The sequence below is a fragment of the Nannospalax galili genome, unplaced genomic scaffold (assembly GCF_000622305.1).
Source record: "Nannospalax galili isolate Female #2095 unplaced genomic scaffold, S.galili_v1.0 scaffold1077, whole genome shotgun sequence".
Taxonomy (NCBI): domain Eukaryota; kingdom Metazoa; phylum Chordata; class Mammalia; order Rodentia; family Spalacidae; genus Nannospalax; species Nannospalax galili.
Genome location: NW_008340429.1, coordinates 756,708 through 781,036, shown reverse-complemented (window position 1 = coordinate 781,036; position 24,329 = coordinate 756,708). Strand labels below are relative to the sequence as shown.

The following is a 24,329-nucleotide window of genomic DNA, read 5'->3' as shown; positions in this document are numbered from 1 at the left end:
TGTGTTTGAGTTTTTTGCCTGCATGTATGTAATTATACCCATGCATGCTCTGTCTATAGAAGCCAGAACAGAGTGTTGGATTCCCTAAAACTGAAGTTATGTGGGTGCTGGGAACTAACCCAGGCCCTCTAGAAGAACCACCAGTGCTCTTAATCACTGAACCATCTCTCCAGACCTTTTAAAGATTTACTTTTTTAAAAAAATTTTAGGTGGGAATATAGATTTTTAAAGTATTTTTGTGATTCTCTGAATATCCTCAGTATCTATTGTAATGTTTCCCTTTCCATATCTGATTTTATTAATTTGGGACCTCTCTCTTTCTTTTGGTTAATTGGTTAAATGTTTATCAATTTTGTTAACCTTTTGAAAGAACCAATTCTTTCTGTATATAGCCTTTTATTAAAGAAGGCTGGGGATGTGACTCAGTGGTAGAGAATTCTTAGCATGAATGTGGCTCCAGGCTCAGTCTTCAGTAGATACATATTTCCTCATGTGTCTATTACACAGATATTAAGCATATTTCTGTAATGTTTATTGAACATTTCATCAAAGCCAGGTGTGGTGAAGCATGCTTTTCATCCCAGCACTTTGGAGGCAGATCTCTGTGTGGTCAAGGCCAACCTGGTCTACATGACAAGTGTCAGGCCAGCTGGGGCTAGGAAGACCCTGTCTCAAAAAAAATAAATAAAAAAAAGAAAGTTTGATCAATTAAAACTATCCAGTCTAGCTCTTTGGTGGGTGTTGGGAGAAAGACTTAGGTCTGTTGGTACCACATTAATTATTTTTATGGTCATTAGCTGTGCAAATATTCCATGACATTATGTACTAATTTGTTTAATTGATTCTTTGTATTTTTTTATTGCTCCTCTTTGATTGATTTCAGTCCTGATTTTGATTATCTTCCTGTGTAGTCTCTGTAGACGTTTTTCTCCCCCTACAGCCTTCAGGTATATCATTAAGTTATTAATATTAGATCTCTCCAGTTTTTTGATGGGCTATAAACTCTCCTCTTAGGACTGCCTTCATTGTGTCCCATAGATTTTTGCATGTTTTTATTTTCATTCATGTGATGGCTAATCCTGGGTGTCAACTTGACTAGATCTGGGATTAACTGAAATGAGAGAGATCTTCTTAATTGGATCATCTGAAGCTGGAAGACACACCCTAAATGTGGGTGTTACCTTCTAATGGCAGCCTGTATAAAAGGCCATGGCAAAGGAGAATGCCAGGCTTCTTGCTGCTTGCCTTTTCTCTCGCTGGTGAGTTCATCTAGCTGCTGAAGACTAGCTGATCTTCTGGAATTCGTCAGACCTTCAGCACCAGATTGGGACTACTGAGACGACTGAGTGACTACGGATTCTCAACCTCTCCAGTGTGGTGCAGCCATTGTTGAACTACTCAGACTCTATCCTGTGAGCTAAGCTGATAAATCTCTATACATATATATTCATTCTACCAGTTCTGCTTCTTTGGAGAACCCTAAGGAATACAATTCAGTTCTAAGAATTTTAAAATTTCATTCTGGATTTCTCCTTTGATGCAATTCATTCAGTTGTGTGTTGTTTAGTTTCCATGAGTTTGTATGCTTTTCCCCATTTCCATTGTTGCTGTTATTCAAACCTTTATTCCTCTGTGGGATGACAGGATACAAGTCTTCATTTCAATTTTTAATATATGCTAAGACTTTCTTTGTGTCCTGATGTGTTCAATTTTGGAGAAAGTTCTATGAACTTTTCAGAAGAAATTGTATTCTTGGTGTTTGAGTGGAATGTCCTGAAAATGTCTGCTAGGTCCATTTGATTTATGTCTCTTGTGTATTTTATGACTATATTTTCAAGATCATCATGTCTTACTGTTCTATATTCTAATTTGTAGTAGTCTTAAATTTTAATAGTTATCATTAAAGTTATTATTTTGTATTTTATTGAATTACTAAAAGGATGTAAATTTTCCCCATCTATTTGCTTCTGATCTTTCTTATAATAGTTGTTACCATTCTGATTTGTGTAAGCTCCATATTTTGGCCTTTACTTCTTTTTCATTTTAAAAATGTTTTATTGAATTATTGGTATTTTCATGCAATACAGTTTGATGGTATTTAGATTCCCCCATCCTCACCTCCTCTTACGGCCCCCTCCCCAATTTAATGTACTCTATTATAGATATATAAGACCTGCAGAGTCTAATTTATGTCCTTAAATGTCCATATTTATTATTTTTAAACTTCCTGCCCTCTTCTATTGAGTAGGTAAGATTTTTTTTTTTGCTGACTGAAAAGTCATGCATTCTATTTTTATTTTTCTGTTCACTACTGCGAAATTACTAACACAACCTCACATTTTCTTTTTTTCCTCCATTTCTTAAATTATCTCTGTGGTACCTGCAAAGCATTTCCCCTGATTCGTGAATGCTGGGTTTATGATCCTTAAAGAGGTGAAGTTTCTTCCAGAACTGCTCCAGTACTTCAGGAGAATTTTCCTCCAGTTTTCTTTTCATAAACAAAGATAAGAAAGAGTATGTATCTGAAAATATTCCCATTATAAACTTGACTATTTGCCTTGTCTACTTGCCACCAAACATGGAAGTTGTCTGATAGTTCTCTTGGATGTTAATGGTGCATGGCCGTGTTTGTTAGACTTTTCTAAAAAAAAAAAAAAAAAAAAAAAAAAGTTCTACAATTTGCTTGTATTCAGTGCTCCTAATGAGAAATCTGTTGTCAGATTTTTTAAATTTATTTTTTCATATTATGTGTATGAGTATTTTTCCTGCATGTATATAAGTGCATTTGTGTCATGCACTGCCCTCAGAAGCCAAAAGAGAGTGCTGGATTCCCTGGAACTTGGAGTTACAGACTGTTGTTAGCCACCATATGAGCGCTGGGATTTGAACCTAGGTTCTCTGGCAGAGCAGTCAGTCCTCTTAACCAATGAGCTACCTCTCCAGGCCCTGTTGTTAGTTTAATTCTCAATATATGTTATTTCTATTGCTTGGTGATAGTCTTAAATTTCTTCATAATTAGCTTAGGCTTGTTTTTTTTTTTATCTTGTTTTGTAGTTTGTGTCCTTTTTCAATCAGAAGTCTTCCTTTAACATTTTTTAGTACTTAGACATTTATTTCCACTATTTCTTCAAAAACCATCCTCATTTTTTGTATTTTGCTTCCCCTGGACAAGTTTTATGTGCTGTCATTCTCTTGTCCTCTATATCTCCTAACTTGTATTATATATCTTCTAGTTTTTTCCTCTTTTCAACTTCTGGGAGAAGTCTCTAAAACAATCTTTTGATTCATTAAGCTCTTCAGCTTTATTTTTGATAAAGATTTCATTATTATTTATAGCCAATACTTTTAAACCCAATATTAATACTTTTAAAGACCATATATAGTTCTCATTTTATGTACCTTATTTCTTCCCTTGAGTTCATTATGTTTATTTTAAATTCTTCAATCAGCAATTATGATAGTCTAGAAGATAACTGTAATTTATTTGTTTTTAGGTGGGCATGCTTTCAAATGGTATTTTGAGTCAATGCTATCAGCTCTTCTTTCTCATAACACATACAGGAAAGATACACATACCAGATCTTGTCTGTAACTAAGGTATAATTGAGAAGAGGGGAAAGGATGTGCATTAAAGTAGAGACTCAGAACTCCCTCATCAAGAAGTTCTTCAGGGCTGGAGAAAGGGCTCAATGGATAAAGCAATTTGCTGCACAAGCATGAGCCAAGTTGTTATAAGCACGCACATAGAAATCCATGTGTTCCTGTAACTCCGGTGCTGGGGGGCAGAGACAGGAAATTCACCAAGGCTTGCTAGCAACAAACCTAGCTCCAGGTTCAGTGAGAGGCTGTCACAAAGGAATAAGGCAAAAATTGATAAAGCGGTACAACCAGTGTCTTTCTCTGACTTCTGTGCACATGTGCATCTGAACACACATGTGCACACCACACACACACACACACACACACACACACATACACACAAATACATATACACAGAAATAGTTCAGATCTGAACCTCAACTTCCACTCACCTTCTTCAACCATGGATAAATTGTACTGTAAATTACAATTCACCAATGATGAAGTTTGAGAGAAGAGAAAGAGGAAGAGTGGATGCCCAAGGCTAGCCAATCTACAATTATTTAATGAAAATCTTGGCTCAAGCAGAGTTTCTTCATTTTCACTCTTGCCAGCAACTACATCTTCAACCAAAGCTGCTGCCACATGTTTCTAGGAATCAGGCAGGCATTCATTGCCCAAATTCAAAGGTAAGATATTTATTTTGAATTTGTCATACAAAAGAAATGATAGATCCTTCCCCAGGTAGCAGCCACTACCACACCTTGGACTCCAGTCTGAAACCACATTCAGCTTCCTTGGGATTTTCTTAGAAATTTGTCATTATTTCATGGACTACAGTGTTTTGATTTTTTTTCAGATTAATCTTGAAATAAGGAATCAGTATTCCATACTAATTTGCCATATTGACAAAAATCAGATTCAATACTAACCTTTCTCTGTCATTTCCTCCATTCTGTATTTCTGGACCTTCTGTTGGGCCTCTATTAAAGTTTCTCATTTTGTCTTCCATGTCTTTGGTGGAGGCTTTAAAACCTAGTCCTGAATTTATTTGACATTCTGCTACTGAAATTGGTCTCTGCTTGACGAATAGAAAGCCATGAAAGTGTTGCTTGCTATTGTATCCCATCAACCATATTGAAAAGAGGACCAAGCCACATGCAAATATTCTAAATATTTTATTTTTTGAGGCTATTGAGAATGGGAGGGCTTCCTCTTGTGCTTTTTCTGATTGCTTGTTATTGGTATATAGAAAGGCTACTGATTTTTAGTAAGTTGATTTTGTATCCTGCCACCTTACTGAAAGCATTAATCAATTCTAAGAGTTTTCTGGTGGAATTTTTGGGATCTTGTATGTATAAGATCATATCATCTGCAAATAGGGATAAATTGACCTCTTCTTTTCCAGTTGGTACTCCTTTAATTTCTTTTCCTGTCTTATTGCTCTAGCAAGGGTTTCAAGCACTATACTGAAAAAGAATGGAGATAGTGGACAGCTCTGTCTGGTTCCCAACTCCAAGTGCTGGAGAGGGAGGAATGCTCATTCACTGCTGGTGGGACTGCAAACTCATGCAACCACTATGGAAAGCAGTATGGAGAACCCTCAAAAAACTGAAAATGAACCTACCATATGATCCAGTGATACGACTCCTTGGCATATACCCAAAGGACTCATTGTACTGAAGAGATACCTGTACATCCATGTTTGTTGCTGCTCTCTTCACAATAGCTAAGAAATGGAAACAACCTAAATGTCCCTCAACTGATGAATGGTTAATGAAAATGTGGTGCAGCTACTCAATGGAGTTCTACTCAGCAGTAAGAAAAGATGAAATTTGCAGGTAAATGGATGGATATAGAAAATGTTATACTAAGTGAAGTAACACAAAATAGCAAACAACATATGTTTTCCCTCATTTGTGGATTGTAGCACTAATCCCTTATATGTGAGTATATAAATTCTGAAGTAACACCCAGGAGCCAGGGAAGGGCAAAGGATTCATGGAGGTAAAGGAAAAGAAACAACCCAAAAGGGAGATAGTAGGGAACAGATGCTATCTGAGGGAGGTGGGAAAATCGTGCCTAATCAGCCTGGAGGAGAGGAGGGAGGGAGATGCAAGGGACCATGGGGGGTGGGGGGTAGCAAGGGAAGTCAGGAACAGAAAGATGGTGGGAATCAGGAGGTATTGTGGGGCAGAGGGTGGGAATAATGGGGGCACTGTGACTAGGAAGGGAGGGAGGAGAGAGGCCAGATGGGAGAAAAAAAAGTAGAGATGAGTGAATCTCGGGGAGCTAGGAAACCTTGAGGGAAAAGTGATGCCCTAGAAACCCTATGAGAAATGCACATAGTGTCTGAACATTAATGTATATGTATACCTAGGAGCTGCTTAGGAGGGAATGCAGTGCAAGATAGAAGAAACGTCCCTTAGAGTGACAAACATGCCATACATAACTCATCAAAGAAGCTTCTTTTTGCAACACTTGGAGACTACTGCAGAGTTGCACATCTGGTCAGACATAGAGAACATACACCTGGAAGGTGCCCAGTACTAGGTGACACATCTGCAGTCGAATCTCTACAACCAAGGCTCATGAAATATAGTGGAATGTGGTGTAGAGAGAGGGCTAATGCACCCCTCAACTCTCACCAGTGAGGCTTCCACATACATCAGAGTGTGTTACATACAGAAGGCCTCAACTGGCCAAGTTTTGGAGAATAAGAGACTGTAGAGTATAGGATGGGATTCCTATATGGAACTTCACCCACCCACAGCTCAGGGACCATTGTGGAAGAGGAGGTAGAAAGATTGTAAGAGCCACAGCTGATTCATGAATGTATGAGGTGGAGGTTTCCAGGCCAATGGAGGGTTGCTCAAGTGTGCCTGCGGCAGCAGTGACATCCAACATGGGACCCATGTCAGCTCAATTAAACAAGGGCCCAAAGGGGAGGTGAGAAATAGGTGGCAGGTCAGAGCTAGATGGAGAACTATTTGAGACTGGTTGCTGCTGGGTGAGGGAGAGTATGACTTACATACAACCACTGGATGGTCTGACGAGATTCCAGTGGGTACATTTACACTGAAGTGTAGCAGGAGGCCTCCAAAGATGACGTGGACCCAGAGCCCTGGGATTCAGTGAGAATTCACTTCACTTCTTGGTCTGCAAATAGCCCACCAAAAGGAGCCCACGCCTCCGTACCCTGTTTGTGACTGCTGACAGACTGCTTGGCACAGACCAATCAGAAAACAATACACTGACTAAAGTGACTTGGGGGCAGAGAAAAGGGAAATATAAGGCCTGCCCCCTCCTGCATTAAACGAGCCTGCAGCACCTCGCCTAGTGCTTGCTCCTACCTGACTCCTGGGGTCTGTGTGTCATGACTCCGCACCTCTTGCCACCCCCCAATCAGCAGGGGACCTGATCCAGGTTAGGGTCTTCACAGCTGGCCTGAGGAGAACCCACAACACCTAGCACCTGAACAGGAACCCCTGCCCATGGTGTTGGCAACACCCAGAACCTCGGTTCATTCAGTAAGTAGGCCCCTGGATTTGTCTGTTTCTTCGGGTGCTCGAGGGTAAGCAAATAGCCCCCTCCTCTGTCCCCTCCACCTTGTCTGCTGTCTTTATTGTTGGGCTAGTTTGTTAGATCAGGGAGGCATACTCCGCCACGTGGTCCCAAAGCCCACGTTGGCACCTCCCCCCTCTCGGCTAGTCCCGGTGAGTTCACATAAGGGCTGATCCACCCTGAACTCAGAGCCCAGTCTTTGGGTCACCCTGTTGCCTGTCCTGGAGACACCGTGTGAGCACATGGCTGGAGGTGTCATGGCCTCCAGAAGTCCCTCACTGAGCACAAGACATTTGGATCCTATACACCTTTACATGGCGGGGCGGTTTACATCTGAGTGGCTCACAGTGCTTCTTTGCTTCCTTTGTGCCCTCTTGGTAGTCACCCTCATCTTCTACCTTTGTGGTGAATTCCCCTTCATGAGACCCTCCCACAATGGGCAATTTACCACCACAATGCAGGGAACCACAAACGGCAGCACTCAAGGTCCTCCTTAAAACCAGAGGGTTGAAAGTGAAACCAAAAGATATCGAACACTTTTGGGATGAAGCCACTAATTTGGCTCCATGGGTCTCCCCTTAAAACATGTGGGACCCTGACACGTGGATGTAGGTCCTCTTCCTGGCCCAAAAGAGGGAGGTTGGGTCAGGGATCACTCCCCCCACATCATTCATACCGATCCTCCTAGCCATCATTGCTAGCCTTAAATCCTCCTCTCCTGAGGAAGTCATCTCAGCCCACAACAAACACTGCTGGGAGCAATCTAGTGTATATCTGGCTATGACCTCGACCCCGGACCTCCCAGACCTGGAGGTGGATGCAGCCTCTGCGCCCACTTCCAATAAGAAAGGAGCTCCTTTGCCTATATCTCAGGATACTCTCCTAGAGCTACCATGCCCAGAAATTCTGCCGCCCCATTGCCCATGAGAAGAGTTACTCTCCCCCACCATAATCATCCTGCCCCTTCCCCTGCTAACATGCCCCTCCCTCCTAGACTGCCCTCCTTAAAGCCTCACCTGACTTTGTCCGTATTTCCAGTTAATGTCAGCCCTGATGTGGCACAGCATCCACGGCTACCCACCCCACTTGCTGACCTTGTTCTTATCCACAGGGTAGCTGAGCAATCGAGCCCTGACTCTCCATATTTTGAACAGGCTCTTCGCCAGTGGTCCTTACATATACAAACCCACTATGATTGGTATAACTTACTAAATGTAGTCTTAGAACCCTCAGTCTTTCTAAACTGGTGCACAGCCTATGACAGTCAGGCTGAAAACCAGGCATGCCTAAATCTCCAATATGGCCTCAACATTACGTTGGACATGCTCAGGGGACACGGACAATATACTGACCCCATCTCCCAGTCTACTATTGGCCTCCATGCCTATTTTCAACAAGTTTCTGACTTGGCCTTTAAGGCCCTTAAATGTTGCTCTCCCTGTACCCCACAAGTCTTTTTCCATAATTTGATTCAACAGTCAGGGGAGTCCTTCACGGACTTCCTTACCCATGTCACCAAGGCAGTAGAGTGGAGGGTGGAGTCTGGACCCACCCAAGAGGTGCTTATCAAACAATTAACTTGGGAGGAACTAAACATCCCTACTCGCAATGCTATGGCACCTGTCCGCAATGATAACATTCACAAATGGGTACTCGCTACTAGGGCCCCCCTAGGGTGGGCCCTATTGAGGCTTTGACCCCCTCCTTGGAGACTCTTTTGTCTCAAGGAAAACCCACCCACTTTGGTGCACAGGAAGTCTGCTGGAACTGTGGGGGGCTTGGCCACTTTCGTAGCCACTGCCCAAGAGGTGCAGCCCGCCCCAAGACTCGCTGCCCCAAGTGCAAAAAAGGGTTCCATTGGGCTAAAGACTGTAGGTCACAGCCTCAACCCCCTCTGGTCAACATTGGGAAGCATATACACCTATGTCCCAAGCTGCCTAGCAACTTGCATCTCAATGTTGGAATTCAATGACTCCTCTCTCTTACTGGGTCAGTGTGTGAATACTGGTGAATACTCTGTTCCAGGAGCTCAGTATCTGCACCTTATGGGGTGCGCAGGGATCTCGGGGTGCCAGCTGCTAGCATGGTGCCGGTCCCCTGCGCGCACCTGGAAGGTGGCGGTCCCGCAGTGCGTCTGCTCTGCGTTGCTGGCGGGCCCCTGCTTTTCCGCTGCTTCTCTGCTGTGGGTGCCTCTTCTTCCGGGGCTGGCCCGGTTGAGTTCCACCCTAATTTCACCCGTGCACTTCCTCGAGATGCAAAATCCACCGGCCGCTGGATCACGTGGGAAGGTGCGGGGCGGCTAAAGCTGGGTTTCCGTGAGTCAATGACAGAAGGATAGCGCCCCCCCGGGGAGACTGGATTGTAGGCAGTAAGACACAGGACTCAGCTCTGATCTCAGTGATACAGCTGCTTTATTCTCCTGACTCTGCTTGGCTCTAAGTCTTGGTGATCCAGCTCCAATTATTGAGGGAAAACCAGGACACTTTATACCATGGGGGTAGTGGTAAAAAGCTTTAGCTGATAGGTACTTTTAGGATGCCTTATTTACATGTGGAAGTGGGCTCCTGCCAGGCTACCTACCAGACTGCCTGAAAATCACACAGGAAAACGCTGGCAGTTCCTGAGCCGGAGGCCATGTTTCTGTGATGGCTGCTTCAAAAGATGAGTCAGGAAGATGCCGGGAAGGCACCCTGCTGAAAAAGGAATCTCTGCATATGAGGCCGAGCCCATGGGCTATCCGGACATGAAGAGACTGCTACTTTACACAATAGGGGTCCCCAACAAAATGAGACAGATATTATGGACTCTCCCAATCCTCAACCACTTCCCACTAATGACCCTGTTATACTCTTGCCCTTATCGCTTCATTCCCCAGCCTACCCCACCCTCTATTCAACTAATTCTATGCTTGGCCTCCCCACCATGGACCCAGTTACTTCCTGGGAATCACTCAATGGCTCCTGGCCCCTAAATAACTCTCTATGCTTCACTACAAACAACACATCCTCATGCATTGGGCTGTTCAACCTGACCATCCAAGATTATGCCAGCAGTGCCTCCTCAGGTTACATGCTTAAACTCAAGGGTCTTTCCCCTACCTTCAACAACACTGATGTAGCCTCAGTCTTCACTGCACTGGGGACAATAATAACAGGGGAGGCTGAGGGGAGCGCCATCCCTCCAGCCCCATTTTGCCCTGCCACTCTATGCCCACCACTCCCCAACTGCCCACACACATGCTCCCTTGCACCCTTTTTCCTCATGCTCCCTATACCATGGCAGAGATGCCACCCTAAGCCCAACCATGCCATCCCTCCCTTTTGCTGCTTCAGCTGCTCCCCCTCTAATCACCCCCTAGGATCTTGGAGACAACTGGCCCCCACCTATCCCTGTGGCATTAAGATCTCCCATACCAACCGTGAATCAATACTCGGTAACTGGGACCTCTATGGTCCGCATGCCTGCACGGACATGAAGCCATTACTGGCACAGCAGGGCCTTCAGCTTTCCAACGGCACTTACACTAATGCCAATCCCTCTACTTGTGCCGAAAACAAAATCCTTACATCCATTGATCACACGACATCCTGGCCCTCTACCCCCATTTGCATGCAGCCCCTGTTTACCTTATTGCTAGCCAGTTACCTCCGACCCTCAGGGACAACTCAACTGCTCCAATACCAACACCACCTGTGTACTATAGTTCTCTATGCGTGAACCCACAGCCCTTTGGGTTCCAGTCACCAATGCAACCCACTTCCATGCTGTCACCCTTATAGAGCGGACAGCCTTGTCACAAGCCCCCCACTTAAAATGGGATTTCAGGGTCACTGCCACTCTCATCTCAGCCATCATCCTTGCATTAGGGTCGGCCACCACCGTTGCAGTGGCTATCACCCAATCCTCCACTACTGTGGAGACACTCAATGAGGCTTTGTCCAAAACCTCCTCTGCCTTTCACACTCAGTCCCTTATCAATCAGCATCTTCACCAGGCAATTAATGTGTTACAACAACAAATTGATCTCTTAAGTGAAGAGCTGGCAATTACCAAAGACATGGCTCTGCTAGCTTGTGACCCTCGCTTTAGGTCACTTTGTCTCACCCCCTATAAAGTACAGAATACTACTGAAGTGTGCCTACAACTCGCACACTATATTCACGGCCACTGGAATCAAAAGTTTCTTAATTACTCTATATTACTAACTAATCAAGTTATTGCTCTAAATTATTCCCCCACCCCCATGCTGGACAGCAATTCAGTGTTCTTAGAGAAAATCTGGTCTAATCTAAAAGCACTGTTTGACCCATCTTGGATCGTCACCTACTCCTGACAGGCATAATTATTCTTCTCTTTCTACTTCTTAAATGCCTTGTTTTTCATTCTCACAGTCAGAAAAAATTCAATCACTCAGTGTATCAGGCCCTCAGAGCACTACACGAAGATGATTTCAACCCACCCTATGCACCACGACAGACTTGGCTTGCACAAATTGTAGAAGGCCTCCTACAGATAATTCCCCACCTCGACTGATCCCCTGGGATGCTACCTCTTGGAGGGCTGGTAGTCAATGATGGGTAAGATCCTGTTGGACTGAATCAACCTAAGCCAGGACATGGATGTGTATGCCCATGCTCCAATGATGGGTAAGGGTCATGCCCAAATAGGACAACCTAAGACAGGCACAGTCCATGATCCTGGGGGCATCCCGAGGCAGAGCTGCCTACAGGCTCTCACTGGACAGTCATTTTTAAAGAAAAAGGGTGGAAATGTAGCAGGAGGCCTCCAAAGATGGCGCGGACCCAGAACCCTGGGATTCAGCAAGAATTCACTTCACTTCTTGGTCTGCAAATAGCCCGCCAAAAGGAGCCCACGCCTCCGTACCCTGCTCGCGAGCCCAGTGACTGCTGACAGACTGCGTGGCACGGACCAATCAGAAAACCATACACTGACTAAAGGGACTTGGGGGTGGAGAAAAGGGAAATATAAGGCCTGCCCCCTCCTGCATTAAATGAGCCTGCAGCACCTGGCCTAGTGCTTGCTTCTACCAGACTCCCAGGGTCTGTGTGTGTCGTGATTCCCTGCCGCTTGCCCCCCTAATCGGTAGGGGACCTGATCCAGGTTAGGGTCTTCACAGCTGGCCTGAGGAGAAGCTGCAACACTGAAGGACATTTGGATACAAACCCCTTCATGAATAGGACTCTGCATGTATGGCAGAGTGCATAGGGTTTGGGGGGCGGGGCTTGATGGGAGAGGGGCTGGATGTGAGTGGGAAATATTGTGTGATAATTTAAAAGCTCGATAAAAATTGAAATAAAATAAAAAGATGAAAAGGATTTATGCAAAAAAAAAGGAAGAAAGGGAATATACTAATGAATAGCTTTAGGAATCTCTCAGCAAGTTCATCAACTACATATAATAAAGATAGATGTACTCTAGATCCTGACTCTAAGCAATGACTGTAACTTTTGTTTTTTATCTTTCACTTTAGATAACAGCCATGCCAGTGGCAGCCAGTGGCAAATTCCTATCAGAAATTCAAGGGTTTTATCACCATCTACGGTTTTATATCTCCATTTCATTTTTAGCATTTCTATTTTCAGTATTTATCATTTCTATGTGTAGAGCAGAAGCATGTTTACCTCTTGACAAGGGAACTTTGTTATTACACTTCTTAATATTGTTTCAGTGTTATATAAACATAACCAATGTCCATGTGATAATTTTAGAAAGTGATACACAGATTTGGAAATTAAATAACTTGGTCGAAGGATATTCAAATTGGTCACATACTTTGAAGATATTGAACTTTGCAGAAAATAATTATATGGGAAAGTTATATATGGAGAAGTTCTACTTCTGTGAATGAGACAAATTTCATCCTTATAGAAAACAGCAGAAAGTACACAGACATGATGAAGTCATATACTTATTTATTGTTAGGAGAATTACACAAAACCAGATAGAAAAATTCTATTTCTTATACATCTGTATATAATTTCAGCATATAAATCTATTTTAAATTACATCTCTATTATATAGCTTATAAATATATAAATATGTATGCATAACAAATATTAAAATTTTATGTTTAATATCTGTTCTATATCTAGCATTAAAACTTTAAATCATGCCAACATATTTCCCTTTAAATTTAAAATGTTCCTTGTGAATAAACTTTAACAAGATGAAATCAATATATGGTTGATTAAAATATTCTAATTTATAGGGTTAAAATACCAGGAGCCAGGTAAAGGCAAAGGATACATGTAGGTAAAGGAAATACTAATTTTGGTCAAAATGTATTCTACTTGGATAATTTTATTCTTTAAAATATGCTCACCTAAAATGGTTTGATAGACAGCAAAATAAATAATTGTATCACTAGATTTTAACTTCCTAATGTAAGTATTCATAACAAAGTAAGTGTGTAGAAGTAACAAGAATGCCTTATAAACTAAAAGAATTAGGGAAATAGAAAATCATGACCACTAGAATGCCATGATATTATCTTAGTAAATATCTAGGAGTGGATACTAAAATTAGTTTAAGCAGAAACAGGATATTTGTATCATTTCAAAGCATCTTCCTCTATTTATTTATAAATTAAAAATGGAAAAACAATAACTTTAAATGGAGTTTGACTAACATCATAAAGATTAATATCACCTTAACACTACTAAACTGTGTAGACTTTATAGTGACTAATGTGGTAAGTTTTATGTTTTGCATCTTTACAATAAAAATATAACCACTGTTCTGACATATTAACATCACGTACTTGCTGATGTGATGCACCAGAGAGTGCACAGCATCATTTTTGTGGTACTATTTCCAATTAATGAATAACCTCAATCTAATCATGAGAAAATAAAATGATTCCCAAATGCAGAGACAGTTGTCTAACAACTGGAATGCCTCAAAAAATTAGAATATCATTCCTATTATAAAGATGATATAAAGTGATAGGTTTGTTTCATTTAATGTGAAAAAGGAAACTGCTGACAAATCTAGGTTTCCTCTCATTTATGTGTGTGTGCATGCATGAACATCACGCAATGCACTGGAACAACATTCTGATTCATGCAGGAAGGAGCTCTACTTCAAATGAACAGTACTGTAACTCACCTTACAAAAATATTAATAAAAAGAATTCATTATTGTTCTACATTTATTCACTTTACCTACTCTTTTTTTTTTGGAGACAGGATCTCCCTGTAGCCCCAGCTGGCCCGGAGCTTGCTATGTAGACCAGGCTGGCCTCAAACTTACAGACATCTGTCTGCCTCTGCCTCCTGCATATTGGGACTAAAGGTGTGCACCACCATGCCTGGCCTACTTTACCTATTCTTAAAATATTAAAGAATACATTGAAGATACTCATAGGTTATTCCAGTTCTACTCCAAGTATCTTCAACATTTAAAAAGGTACCATTAAGATTTAATATATTTCCGGCCACCAAGTAGACAGTCAGGTGGTGTCATTAGGTATTGATCATAAATTCAAGAACGAATTAAATATCAGTAAATATGATACGGGTTTTTTTTTCGGTCTTTTTGAGACAGGGTCTCCCTGTAGCCTCAGTTGTCCTGAAACTCACAATGTAGACCAGGCTGGCCTTCAACTCACAGAGATCCGCCTGCCTCTGCCTCCTGAGTGCTGGGATTAAAGGCATGCACCACCACGCCCGGCTTGATATGGTATTTTTAAGAAGCATTTTGAGAAGCACAAGTCCAACTACAAATATTGTGCCTTCTTGTATGAAAGGAAAGAAGACATATGCTGGTGAGTCTTAAAATTACATTTAAAGAAAAATGGAGAGCACATGGCTAAAGCCTCATTACGGCAAATTAATTTTCAGAGCATAGTTAGTAGTATGGTTAGCATCCTAGAACTATGCTAATGTTTTGATATTGGTTTTTCATCAACTTTAGGATGTGAGCACCTAGAATAGCTTATAAAGATTAAACAATCATGATGATAAAAAGCATGTATGGCAGAGTGCATAGGGTTTGGTGGGGGGATAGGAGGAGGCATGGATGAGAGAGGAGGTCTGGATTTGAGTGGGAAATGTTGTATGAAAATTTAAAAGGTCAATAAGAAAAATAGCCTAACCTGCCTAAACCCCGGTGGATGAAGTTGCACTGAGGGATATCTAGGGACACTAACTTTACATGATAGGCCTTAACACAAATGACAGAATGTATGAACTCTGGGGGTGGGGGTGGGGGGCTATGGGAAGGTGCCAAAGGGGAAGGAGGTATAAAGATGATTTTCTGTATGAAATACATTAAAATTCAATAAAAAATTAACAAAGTAGCCTAACTTGTTTCTCCACTCCAATTCATTTATGCATGATTTATTAGACATAAATACTACACACACACACACACACACACACACACACACACACACACAAAACAGCCTATAGAACCTGATTTGTGTCCTCAAATGTCCTTCAGCATGGGTTCATCCACTGGGTCCACCAAGAGTCCCATCCCTGTAAGACTGTCTCTTCACCTCTCAGCAGCAAACAATTACCAAAAGTTTCTGAGGTTGTGTTGGAATTTCTTACTCACTGTCCCATGTCTATGCTAGGATTTTGTCTGTTTTGAGGTTGCATAGGACTTTTGCATGCTGTCACCATTGCTGTTAGTTCATAAATACCATCAAACATAGCAAGTTCCAGGCCAGCTGGGGCTACAGAAAGACCCTGTCTCAAAAAAGACTTCCCCCACAAAAAAAAAAAAAAAAAAAAAAACCAGAAGTTTAGTCCAGGAATATTCCCCAGAACTGTTAGTATAGTTTCTTAAGGGTTGTTTGGGGACTTAACCAACCTTCAAATCTCTCCCATATCCAGATATCCTTGCCTGACCATCCTTGCCTAAAAATCACAAAGATTCAATAAAAAATTAAAACATTATTTAAAAAGAAATACATCTTTTTCAGGGCTGGAAAGGGGACTCGGATTTGGTTCCCAGCACCCACGTGACAGATAACAACCATCCATAATTCTAGTTCCAGGGGATCTGACAACCTCTTTTGCCCTCTACAGGGCATGCATGGGTGCATTTACACACATGCAGACAAAAAAGTCATACACATTAAAAAAAAAAAAAAGAAATGCATTTTCCCAACATTTATCCTGCTATCTCTGCAGAATGCACAGAAAGGGCCTTACCATCACATCTAGGACTACCTGAAAGGACATTTAACAAGCATTGATGAAATTTTTTCTTTTGGTGACATATTTTATAGTTGTCCTTCAAACTAAAAAAATAGTTAAAAATAAACCTTGTCTGGCACTTAGCACAAAATAGTTTAAAGTATTCCCAAACTGATTGACTACAACAGGCCTCATTTATTTATATCCTCACCCACCCTTCATTTTCCATGTTCAAAAAACTGTTCTCTGGTCAGGCAAGGATATCTGGATATGGGAGAGATTTGAAGGTTGGTTAAGTCCCCAAACAACCCTTAAGAAACTATACTAACAGTTCTGGAGAATATTCCTGGACTAAACTTCTGGGTTTTTTTTTTGTGTGGGGGAAGTCTTTTTTGAGACAGGGTCTTTCTGTAGCCCCAGCTGGCCTGGAACTTGCTATGTAGACCAGGCTGGCCTCAAACGAAGAGACCTGCCTGCCTCTGCCTCCCAAGTGCTGGGATTAAAGGTGTGCACCACCATGCCCAGCTTCTTTCTTTTCTTTCTTTCCTTTCTACTTTATCCTTCCTGTCAACATGAGTAAGAACCACCATTTTTAGCAGGTGTGTTCATGATTATGAGTGATGACATGCAAGTTAATTCAGAGATGATCTCCATTTATTGGGGACAAATATAGAAATTTCTGAATATTAAACTACTTCTCTGTTTGGTTAAACCTAATTTTTAATCAGAATTGAAAGTTAGTTCTCCTCCCTATACATGTATAACTTTCCCCTGGAAAACAATTTCATGGTAAAATAACCAGCAACCTCTATGAAACTAAGCCTTCTCAGGTCAAGACCAGTGAACTTCCATAGCAAACATTCATATCTTGCTTAGCACACAAAAGAGGGAAAAGCACAAATTACACACAGTGACATTTCTTTAAACAAAATTCCAAATGCATTTATGATCTAAGGATCAGGATAATTATTTTGTACTAAGCCAAGCATCAGTAAGAGTTTCCCATTTTCACCATAGTTGCAGTTTATTACCATTTTTGTTTCAGTGAGGCTGCTCTTTGCAGACTAAGTATAACATTGTTTCTCTCGTTTTGCTGAGGCCTGTTAGTGAAAACTACATGTAGGCATCAGAGACACAGGCATGGGCCTCTGAACCCTGAGGCCTATTTGTATTAGACTCTGGAGGTAAACTTGAGCCATCCTCTGTTTTTGCCTCTCCAGTGGCGTGGGGGAAAGGGAAATTGGGCATAAATCGCTTAAGAAACCGGAACTCACTATTGCCAGTTCCAGTGACTGAGCACATATCATATGTACAAGGCTGGGCTAAGGAACCACTGCCTCCTCCTTGTACCAAGTTGTTAGGGAAATTACAGTCGTCATAGAAATGTTCTTGAATTGTAAATTTTTGTCTGTGTTTAATTTTCTGGTAGAGATGTATAATGAAGATTGTGGTGACAGTGAAGAGAAAAAGGAAAGAAAGAACAGCCAGAGAAATGACCAAATATTTTGTGATTGGATTTACCTTTCTAGAATGCTTGGATGGATCCTGGAACTGCAGGTAGGGCTCTGAAAAGCCATCTACCAGCAGAATGTTGAGTGAGGTAGTAGTGGAGAGAGCTGGTTGGCCATGATCCTGAACAAGAATGATCAGTTTCTGCATCATAGGGTCTCTCTCAGATATCTTTCTTAATGTACGGATTTCCCCATTTTGTCTTTGAACAGAAAATAAGCCAAGGTCAGTGGCTTTGAGTAAATGATATGAAAGCCAAGAATTCTGTCCTGAATCACCATCAACAGCCACCACTTTGGTCACCAGGTAGCCTGCTTCTGCAGCTCTGGGCACTAGGTCATTACAGGGCAAAGTGCCATTCTGTAGTGGATACAAGATCATGGGACGATTGTCATTATCATCCAGGACAACCACTCTGACAGTAACTTGGCTACTCAGTGATAGAAAACCCCCATCAGTTGCCTTCACCACAAACTGAAAATCTTGAATGGCCTCATAATCCATGGTTCTCAGTGCATACAGCTTCCCATTGTCAGAATTTATGGAGATGTAAGCAAAGACGGACAGATCTCCACTTTGTGGAGGCAGCAGAGAATATGTTACTTGGGCATTCTCACCCAGATCTAGATCCTCAGCATGGACTTTGCCAATAAAAACTGCGGGACTATTGTTTTCTCGAACAGTCAAGATGTACGAATCTTCCTGGAACACAGGAGGATTGTCATTAATGTCAGATATTAGCACCTCAATCACAGTCTCTGTGGACAGGTTGGGTGGTCCGGTATCCATGGCAACAAGGGTGATGTTATAGCCAGCAACATCCTCCCTATCCAAGCTTCTGTCAGTGACCAGCGAGTAAGAATTCCGGAAAGTGTGTTTCACTACAAAAGGAGAGTCTTCCCTGAGGAAGCAAGTGATTTTTCCTCCTATTCTAATATCGCGGTCTCGGATAGTGAAGAGGGCCACTACGGTCTGTAGTGGTGAGTCCTCAGGGAGAGGGCTGGACACGGAGGAGATTGTCACTTCAGGAGGGTTGTCATTTACATCCACTACCTCCACCAGGACTTTACTGTGAGCTGAGAGACCTCCTCCATCTGTAGCTTGAATATCAATGTCGTATGTTTCTGTAGTTTCAAAATCTAGGAGCCCTCGGAGTCGAACCTCTCCAGTTTGAGAGTCAATCTGAAATGTCTGGAGAATAGCCTCTGGATTTTGAGCTAAAGAATAAGTTATTTGCTTGTTGGTGCCCTCGTCCAGGTCCGTGGCAGTGACAGCTGCCACGAAAGAACCGTTGGCGCTATTCTCTGGCACCTGAGCACGGTACACTAAGCGAGAGAACTGGGGCACGTGGTCATTGACATCTAGCACCACTACTCGGATGTTGGCTGTGCCAGACTTGGGCGGGGACCCACCATCCACTGCAGTAATGGTCAAGTTGACTTCAGACTGTTCCTCTCTATCCAGGGGTTTGTCAAGCACAAGCTCAGCATATTTGGGCCCATGGCTGCGGAAACGCGTGTGCAGGTGGAAATAGGCATTTGCACTCAGGGTGTAGTTTTGGAGACCATTCAGTCCCACGTCCAGATCCTGGGCACTCTGCAAAGGAAAGCGTGAGCCCAAAGGGGTGCTCTCTGGAATTTTTAAAAGAGGCTCCTTGTTTAGAAAAACCGGGGCATTGTCATTGATATCAAATACCCTGACTTCAGCACGGAAGGATTGCAGTGGCTCCGCCAGAATAATTTCAAAGTGCAGAACGCAAGGGTCAGCTTTGCCACAAAGTGCCTCACGATCCAGTTTCTCCTTTACGAACAAATCTCCTGTTTTGCGGTGGAGCCGGAAATGCAATTTGTTGCCCTCAGAGACCAGCCGCGCCCCGCGTGAAGCTAGTTTCCCTACCTCTAGCCCTAGGTCCTTAGCCACATTAGCCACAAATGAGCCGCTTTCCATCTCCTCCGCCACGGAATAGCGGATGGTGGCCGTATCTCCCACACATACACACCAGAGAAGCAGAAGAGAGCCCACTTGCCTGTTTTGCAAAGGTTTTCTGCACGCAACTGCCATAATTGCTCACAGGTGCACTTCTTGCAGCCGCCAGCTGTCGAGGGTATAACTTTCACTTTTGCACAGCAGGCTCCTGAAATACCGGCTCTCCTATTACCTACCTCTAACCGCAGCGCCACCAAAGACAGGCTAGTCCAGCCAGGTAAGATGTTTTGCACTTGAAAGAAAATTTGCATTGAGTAATTTAACTCCCTAGTCTATTGAATGTATTAATAGGTATGTCCTCATTCCACAGAGTTGGGCAGAGGTTGGAAGTTTGTTGCTAAAGCAACCGTTGACTCGCCTGTTAATTCCCTTTCAGGAAAAAAGTCCTTGGGAATTGAGAAGCCAATGAGGATACTCGCTCATGCTGAGGTCACTGTATCTGCTGGGGCCCCTTGCTGCAATGAACAAACAGCAAGGAGTTAAAGCTACATCTGCACGCTCCACAGCCCACCTGGAGACCAAGGAAAATGAAATGGCTGTCTTCTGAAGCACAAATGAAACCTGTGGGGCGATAGGAGTGGGAAGTATAGAGCAGGGCAATGTGGAAGAGGTCAACAGAAAGAGAGCAGGCAGATACCCTTAGGAGCCTGAGGTCCAGTGGGAACATCGATTAGATGCTAGGCCAAGTGACCTCTTGGTTTGCACAAATATATTGCTTGACCAAAATCATCAAAATGCCAAGGAAGCAGCTGACTGCTTGTTTCAGGATTAACATGGCAGTTCTATTTATTAGACACGATTTCTATGAACTGGCAGTGTGATAAGTGATTTATATGCAATATCCAATTTAATCATTGCAACAATCCTATGAGAAAGGCACTATTTCCCGCTTAAAAGCTGAGGAAACTGACAGGAGAGGTTTTGTCACATTTCAAGATCCCGTAGCTTATCAATATTAGAGATAGGATTTTTTTAATTTTATGTGTGTATGTGTATACATGGTGTATTGCCTGCATGTATGTAAGTGTGTCCGTGCAGTGCAATGCCTGCAGAGGACAGAAGAGGCCATTGAATCCCCTGGAACTGGAGTTATGGACAGTTTTTAGCTGCCATGTAGGTGCTGGGCTTTAAACCCAGGTCTTCTGTAAGAACAGCCAGTGTTCTTAACTGCTGACCCATCTCTCTAGCCCTAGAGATATTTATATGTGTAGTTTCATCTGACTCAAAGTTGATGCTTTTAATCAATGTATTGCTCTGTTTCCTGATAATATAGTGGATAAATCAAGTGAGGATAAATGCAGGACTTTGGATTTCAAAATAGGAATATGAACTCTGATCCTCCTTCCCTATCTTTTTTTTTTTTTTTTTTAAGTCAATAAAGCTAAGGTCCTGGGTTGGGTATGTTGTTCAGTGGTACAGCATTCACTAGCATACACAAGGCCCTGGGTTCAATCCCCAGTACCTCAAACAAGCAACCCAAGGCCCCAAATAATGTAACATAAAAATTCAAACTCTTCTGACACTGTCTCATACTGGTTATCAAAAGCATTTGATTTCCCATTTGCCCTCAGCATTTTAAAGCCTAGGTGCTCTATAAACAATTGCTGCCAATTAAGAGAAGTTTAAATCGATTTTGCAAGTGGGCACAAAGCAGAAAGTATATAAAATATTAAGCTGAGTATGGTGGTACATGCCTGTCATTCTAGCATTTGGGAGACAGAGGCAGAAGGATTAGGAGTTCAAAGCCAGCTTTGGCTATATAGAATAAGTTCAAGGCTAGCCTGAACTACATGTGATCCTATCTCAAAAAATAAAAAATACACAACATATTAATAATATCCTGGCATCATTAACAGACCCTTCAATCTCTATCAGATATCTTAACACTTGGAGTCAGTGTGTACCCCTACATTGTTTATTTAATCATTTAACTGAATGAGAGATTGATGGGTTCATTCATTTTCATTATAAGTTTATAGAAATCTAATATTGCCACCAGAAAACCCGCTCTAGTTAAATAATGTTACGTTGACTGACTTTATTGCAATAAGGAAAACTTCACACCTTGAGAAATATGAGGCACTTCAGTAAGAAGTTGTTATAAACAACATGTGGTACTTGGCTGTATGTTAGGTGATTTGGGAGAGATTTGAAGTAGGATTTTTAACTGAATGGGATGCTGTCATAAATGGAGCTAATTCTATGACGAGTATATTAATAATTTTTATGTAAAAGATAAGAAATAGGTGAGGCTGAAACAGTTACTTTGACAAAATTCTTACCTTCACCAGTAAGTTACAGATAGTAATATTTGCAGGATAAAGTCATTTGGTCATTGTTATGGGTTATTTTTTTTGTCTGTGTGTTGACCGATCATATGGTGCTTTCTCCTGATCCATCACCAGAGAGAGAGAGGCCTTGTCTAAGTGTTTTATAGGATTATTTTTGTTCAACAGGAAAACATTCTAACCTATTTGTATCAGGCCAGCTCCTATGTGTCAAGGACTTTTATTTTTTTACTCACTCTATTATTGTACTATATGTAATTAGACATGTCACCTACTGTACATATGCACACATTTGGTGGAGAGTGTCTATCTACAAGTGACACTACTGTTACTTGTGTGCTCATTTTTAGTTTTATGTGGTAATGAAAAACTGCTAAGAAGTATTAATATATACTGTAGTCAGCAATGTAACTACTAGTTGTTGAATTTTATCCAACACCTAGTGTCTTTATTGCTAATAACACAATGCCATGGGGTAATTTATTTTAAAAATAGGTTGATTTTGTCTCTCATGATTTCAGTTCAGGTTCTAGGAGCTATTCTACTGATGACCTTCATGTTGGCAGAGTCCTAGGCAATGCAGGACGTCATATGGTGAGATAGACAGGGATCACAAAAGAGATCTGGACTTTATATCTGACCCACTTTTGAGATAACTACTAACCATATTATACATGTATATGTATATATATAGTTGATAGGCATCCTTGTTGATTTCATAATGTAGCTATTGTTAGTAACGTTGCAATAAACTAGGATGAAGTCAAGTGTGGTGGTGCACACCTTTAATCCCAGATCTTGAGAGGGAGAGGCAGGCAGATACCTGTGAAATTAAGGCTAGCCTGGTCTGCATAGCAAGTTCCAGACCAGCTGCAGAGACCCTGTCTCCAAAAGACAAAACAAAACAAAAAACCCAACAATAACAAAACAAACAAAAAACAAACAAACAAAAAACCCACCTAGGATAAGAAAGTGTCTGTAGTATGCTGGTTTACATTACTTTTAGGTATATTCCCATGAGTGTTATATAGCTAGAGCATACAGAATTACTTTTTTGAGGAAACTCCATGCTGATTTCCATAGTGACCACGCTGTTTACATTCCACCAGCACTATATAAGTATTCTTTTTCCTCGTTCCCTTGTTAGCATTTCTTTGTTGTTTTAATGGAAGCCATTTTGAGAAAGGTAAGATAGAATCTTAATATAATTTTGTTCTGCATTTTCCCTGATGATTAAGGATGTTGAACATTTTCTTATGTATCTCTTGGCCATCTGTACTTTATCTTTTGGGCAGTATCTATTCATTTTATTTGTCCATTCATTGATTGTATTATTTATGGGTAGAGAAGGGAGTTGGTGTTTAATTTTTTAGTTCTTTATATATTCTGTATATTGATTCTATGTCAGATGCATATCTGGCAAATATTTTCTCCCATTATATAGGCTGTCTTTTCATTCACTGTGCAGAACTTTTAGTGTGATTTCATTCAGTTTCATTTGCCAATTATCTTTAAGTGTTTTGCTTCTATCAGTTTCATTGTTTCAGTTCTTCCATTCAGGTTTTTCATCCATTTGAATTTATTTTTGTACAGAGTAAGAGATAGGAATCTAGTTTTACCATTCTCCATGTAAATATCCAGTTTTCCCAGGATCATTTGTTGAAGAGTGTCTTTTCTCTAATGTATGTTTTTGACATTTTGTCAAAAATTAAGTCCCTGCAGCTGTCTGTGTTTATTTCTGGGATCTCTATTCTATTCAATTGACCTACATGTCTGTTTTATGTTGATACCGTACTGTTTTTTGTTACTGTGCTCTGTAATATGACTGGAAACCAGGTACTGTGTTACTTCCAACATTGTTCAAAATTTCTTAGGCTCTTCTGGGTATTTTATCTTTTTAGTGGATTTTTTTCTATTTTTTAATGAATATTATTGTGATTTTGTGGGAATTCCATTGAATCTATAATCACTTTTGGAAGTATATTCAGTTCACAATATTAATTTTGCCAATCCATGACCATGGGATGGTTTTCTATCTTCTAGTGCCTTCAGTTTCTTCAGTGTCTAAAAGTTTTCATTGTAGAGGTCTTTTATCCCTTTAGTTGGGTTTAATCCTGGAACGAGGCCAGCCTGGTCATGGCTTACAATATTTTAAATGTGTTGTTGAATTTGCTTTGCAAGTATTTTGGTGAGAAATTTTGCATCCGTATTCACCAGGAATATTGGTCTACAATTT

At 41.5% G+C, this 24,329-nt stretch overlaps 1 protein-coding gene across 1 annotated transcript; it reads right to left on the bottom strand.

Annotated features, from left to right (window-relative positions):
• Positions 1-17,363: 17,363 nt before the first annotated feature.
• On the bottom strand, positions 17,364-19,965 carry Pcdhb1 (protocadherin beta 1). Its single transcript, XM_008835486.1, has one exon. It carries the CDS (start codon positions 19,878-19,880, stop codon positions 17,424-17,426), a length of 2,457 nt encoding a protein of 818 aa, XP_008833708.1. The 5' UTR covers positions 19,881-19,965; the 3' UTR covers positions 17,364-17,423.
• Positions 19,966-24,329: the final 4,364 nt, after the last annotated feature.

Bases quoted from the DNA above. Each gene is read 5' to 3' on its own strand.
- Pcdhb1 (XM_008835486.1), bottom strand. From the start codon at position 19,880: ATGGCAGTTGCGTGCAGAAAACCTTTGCAAAACAGGCAAGTGGGCTCT.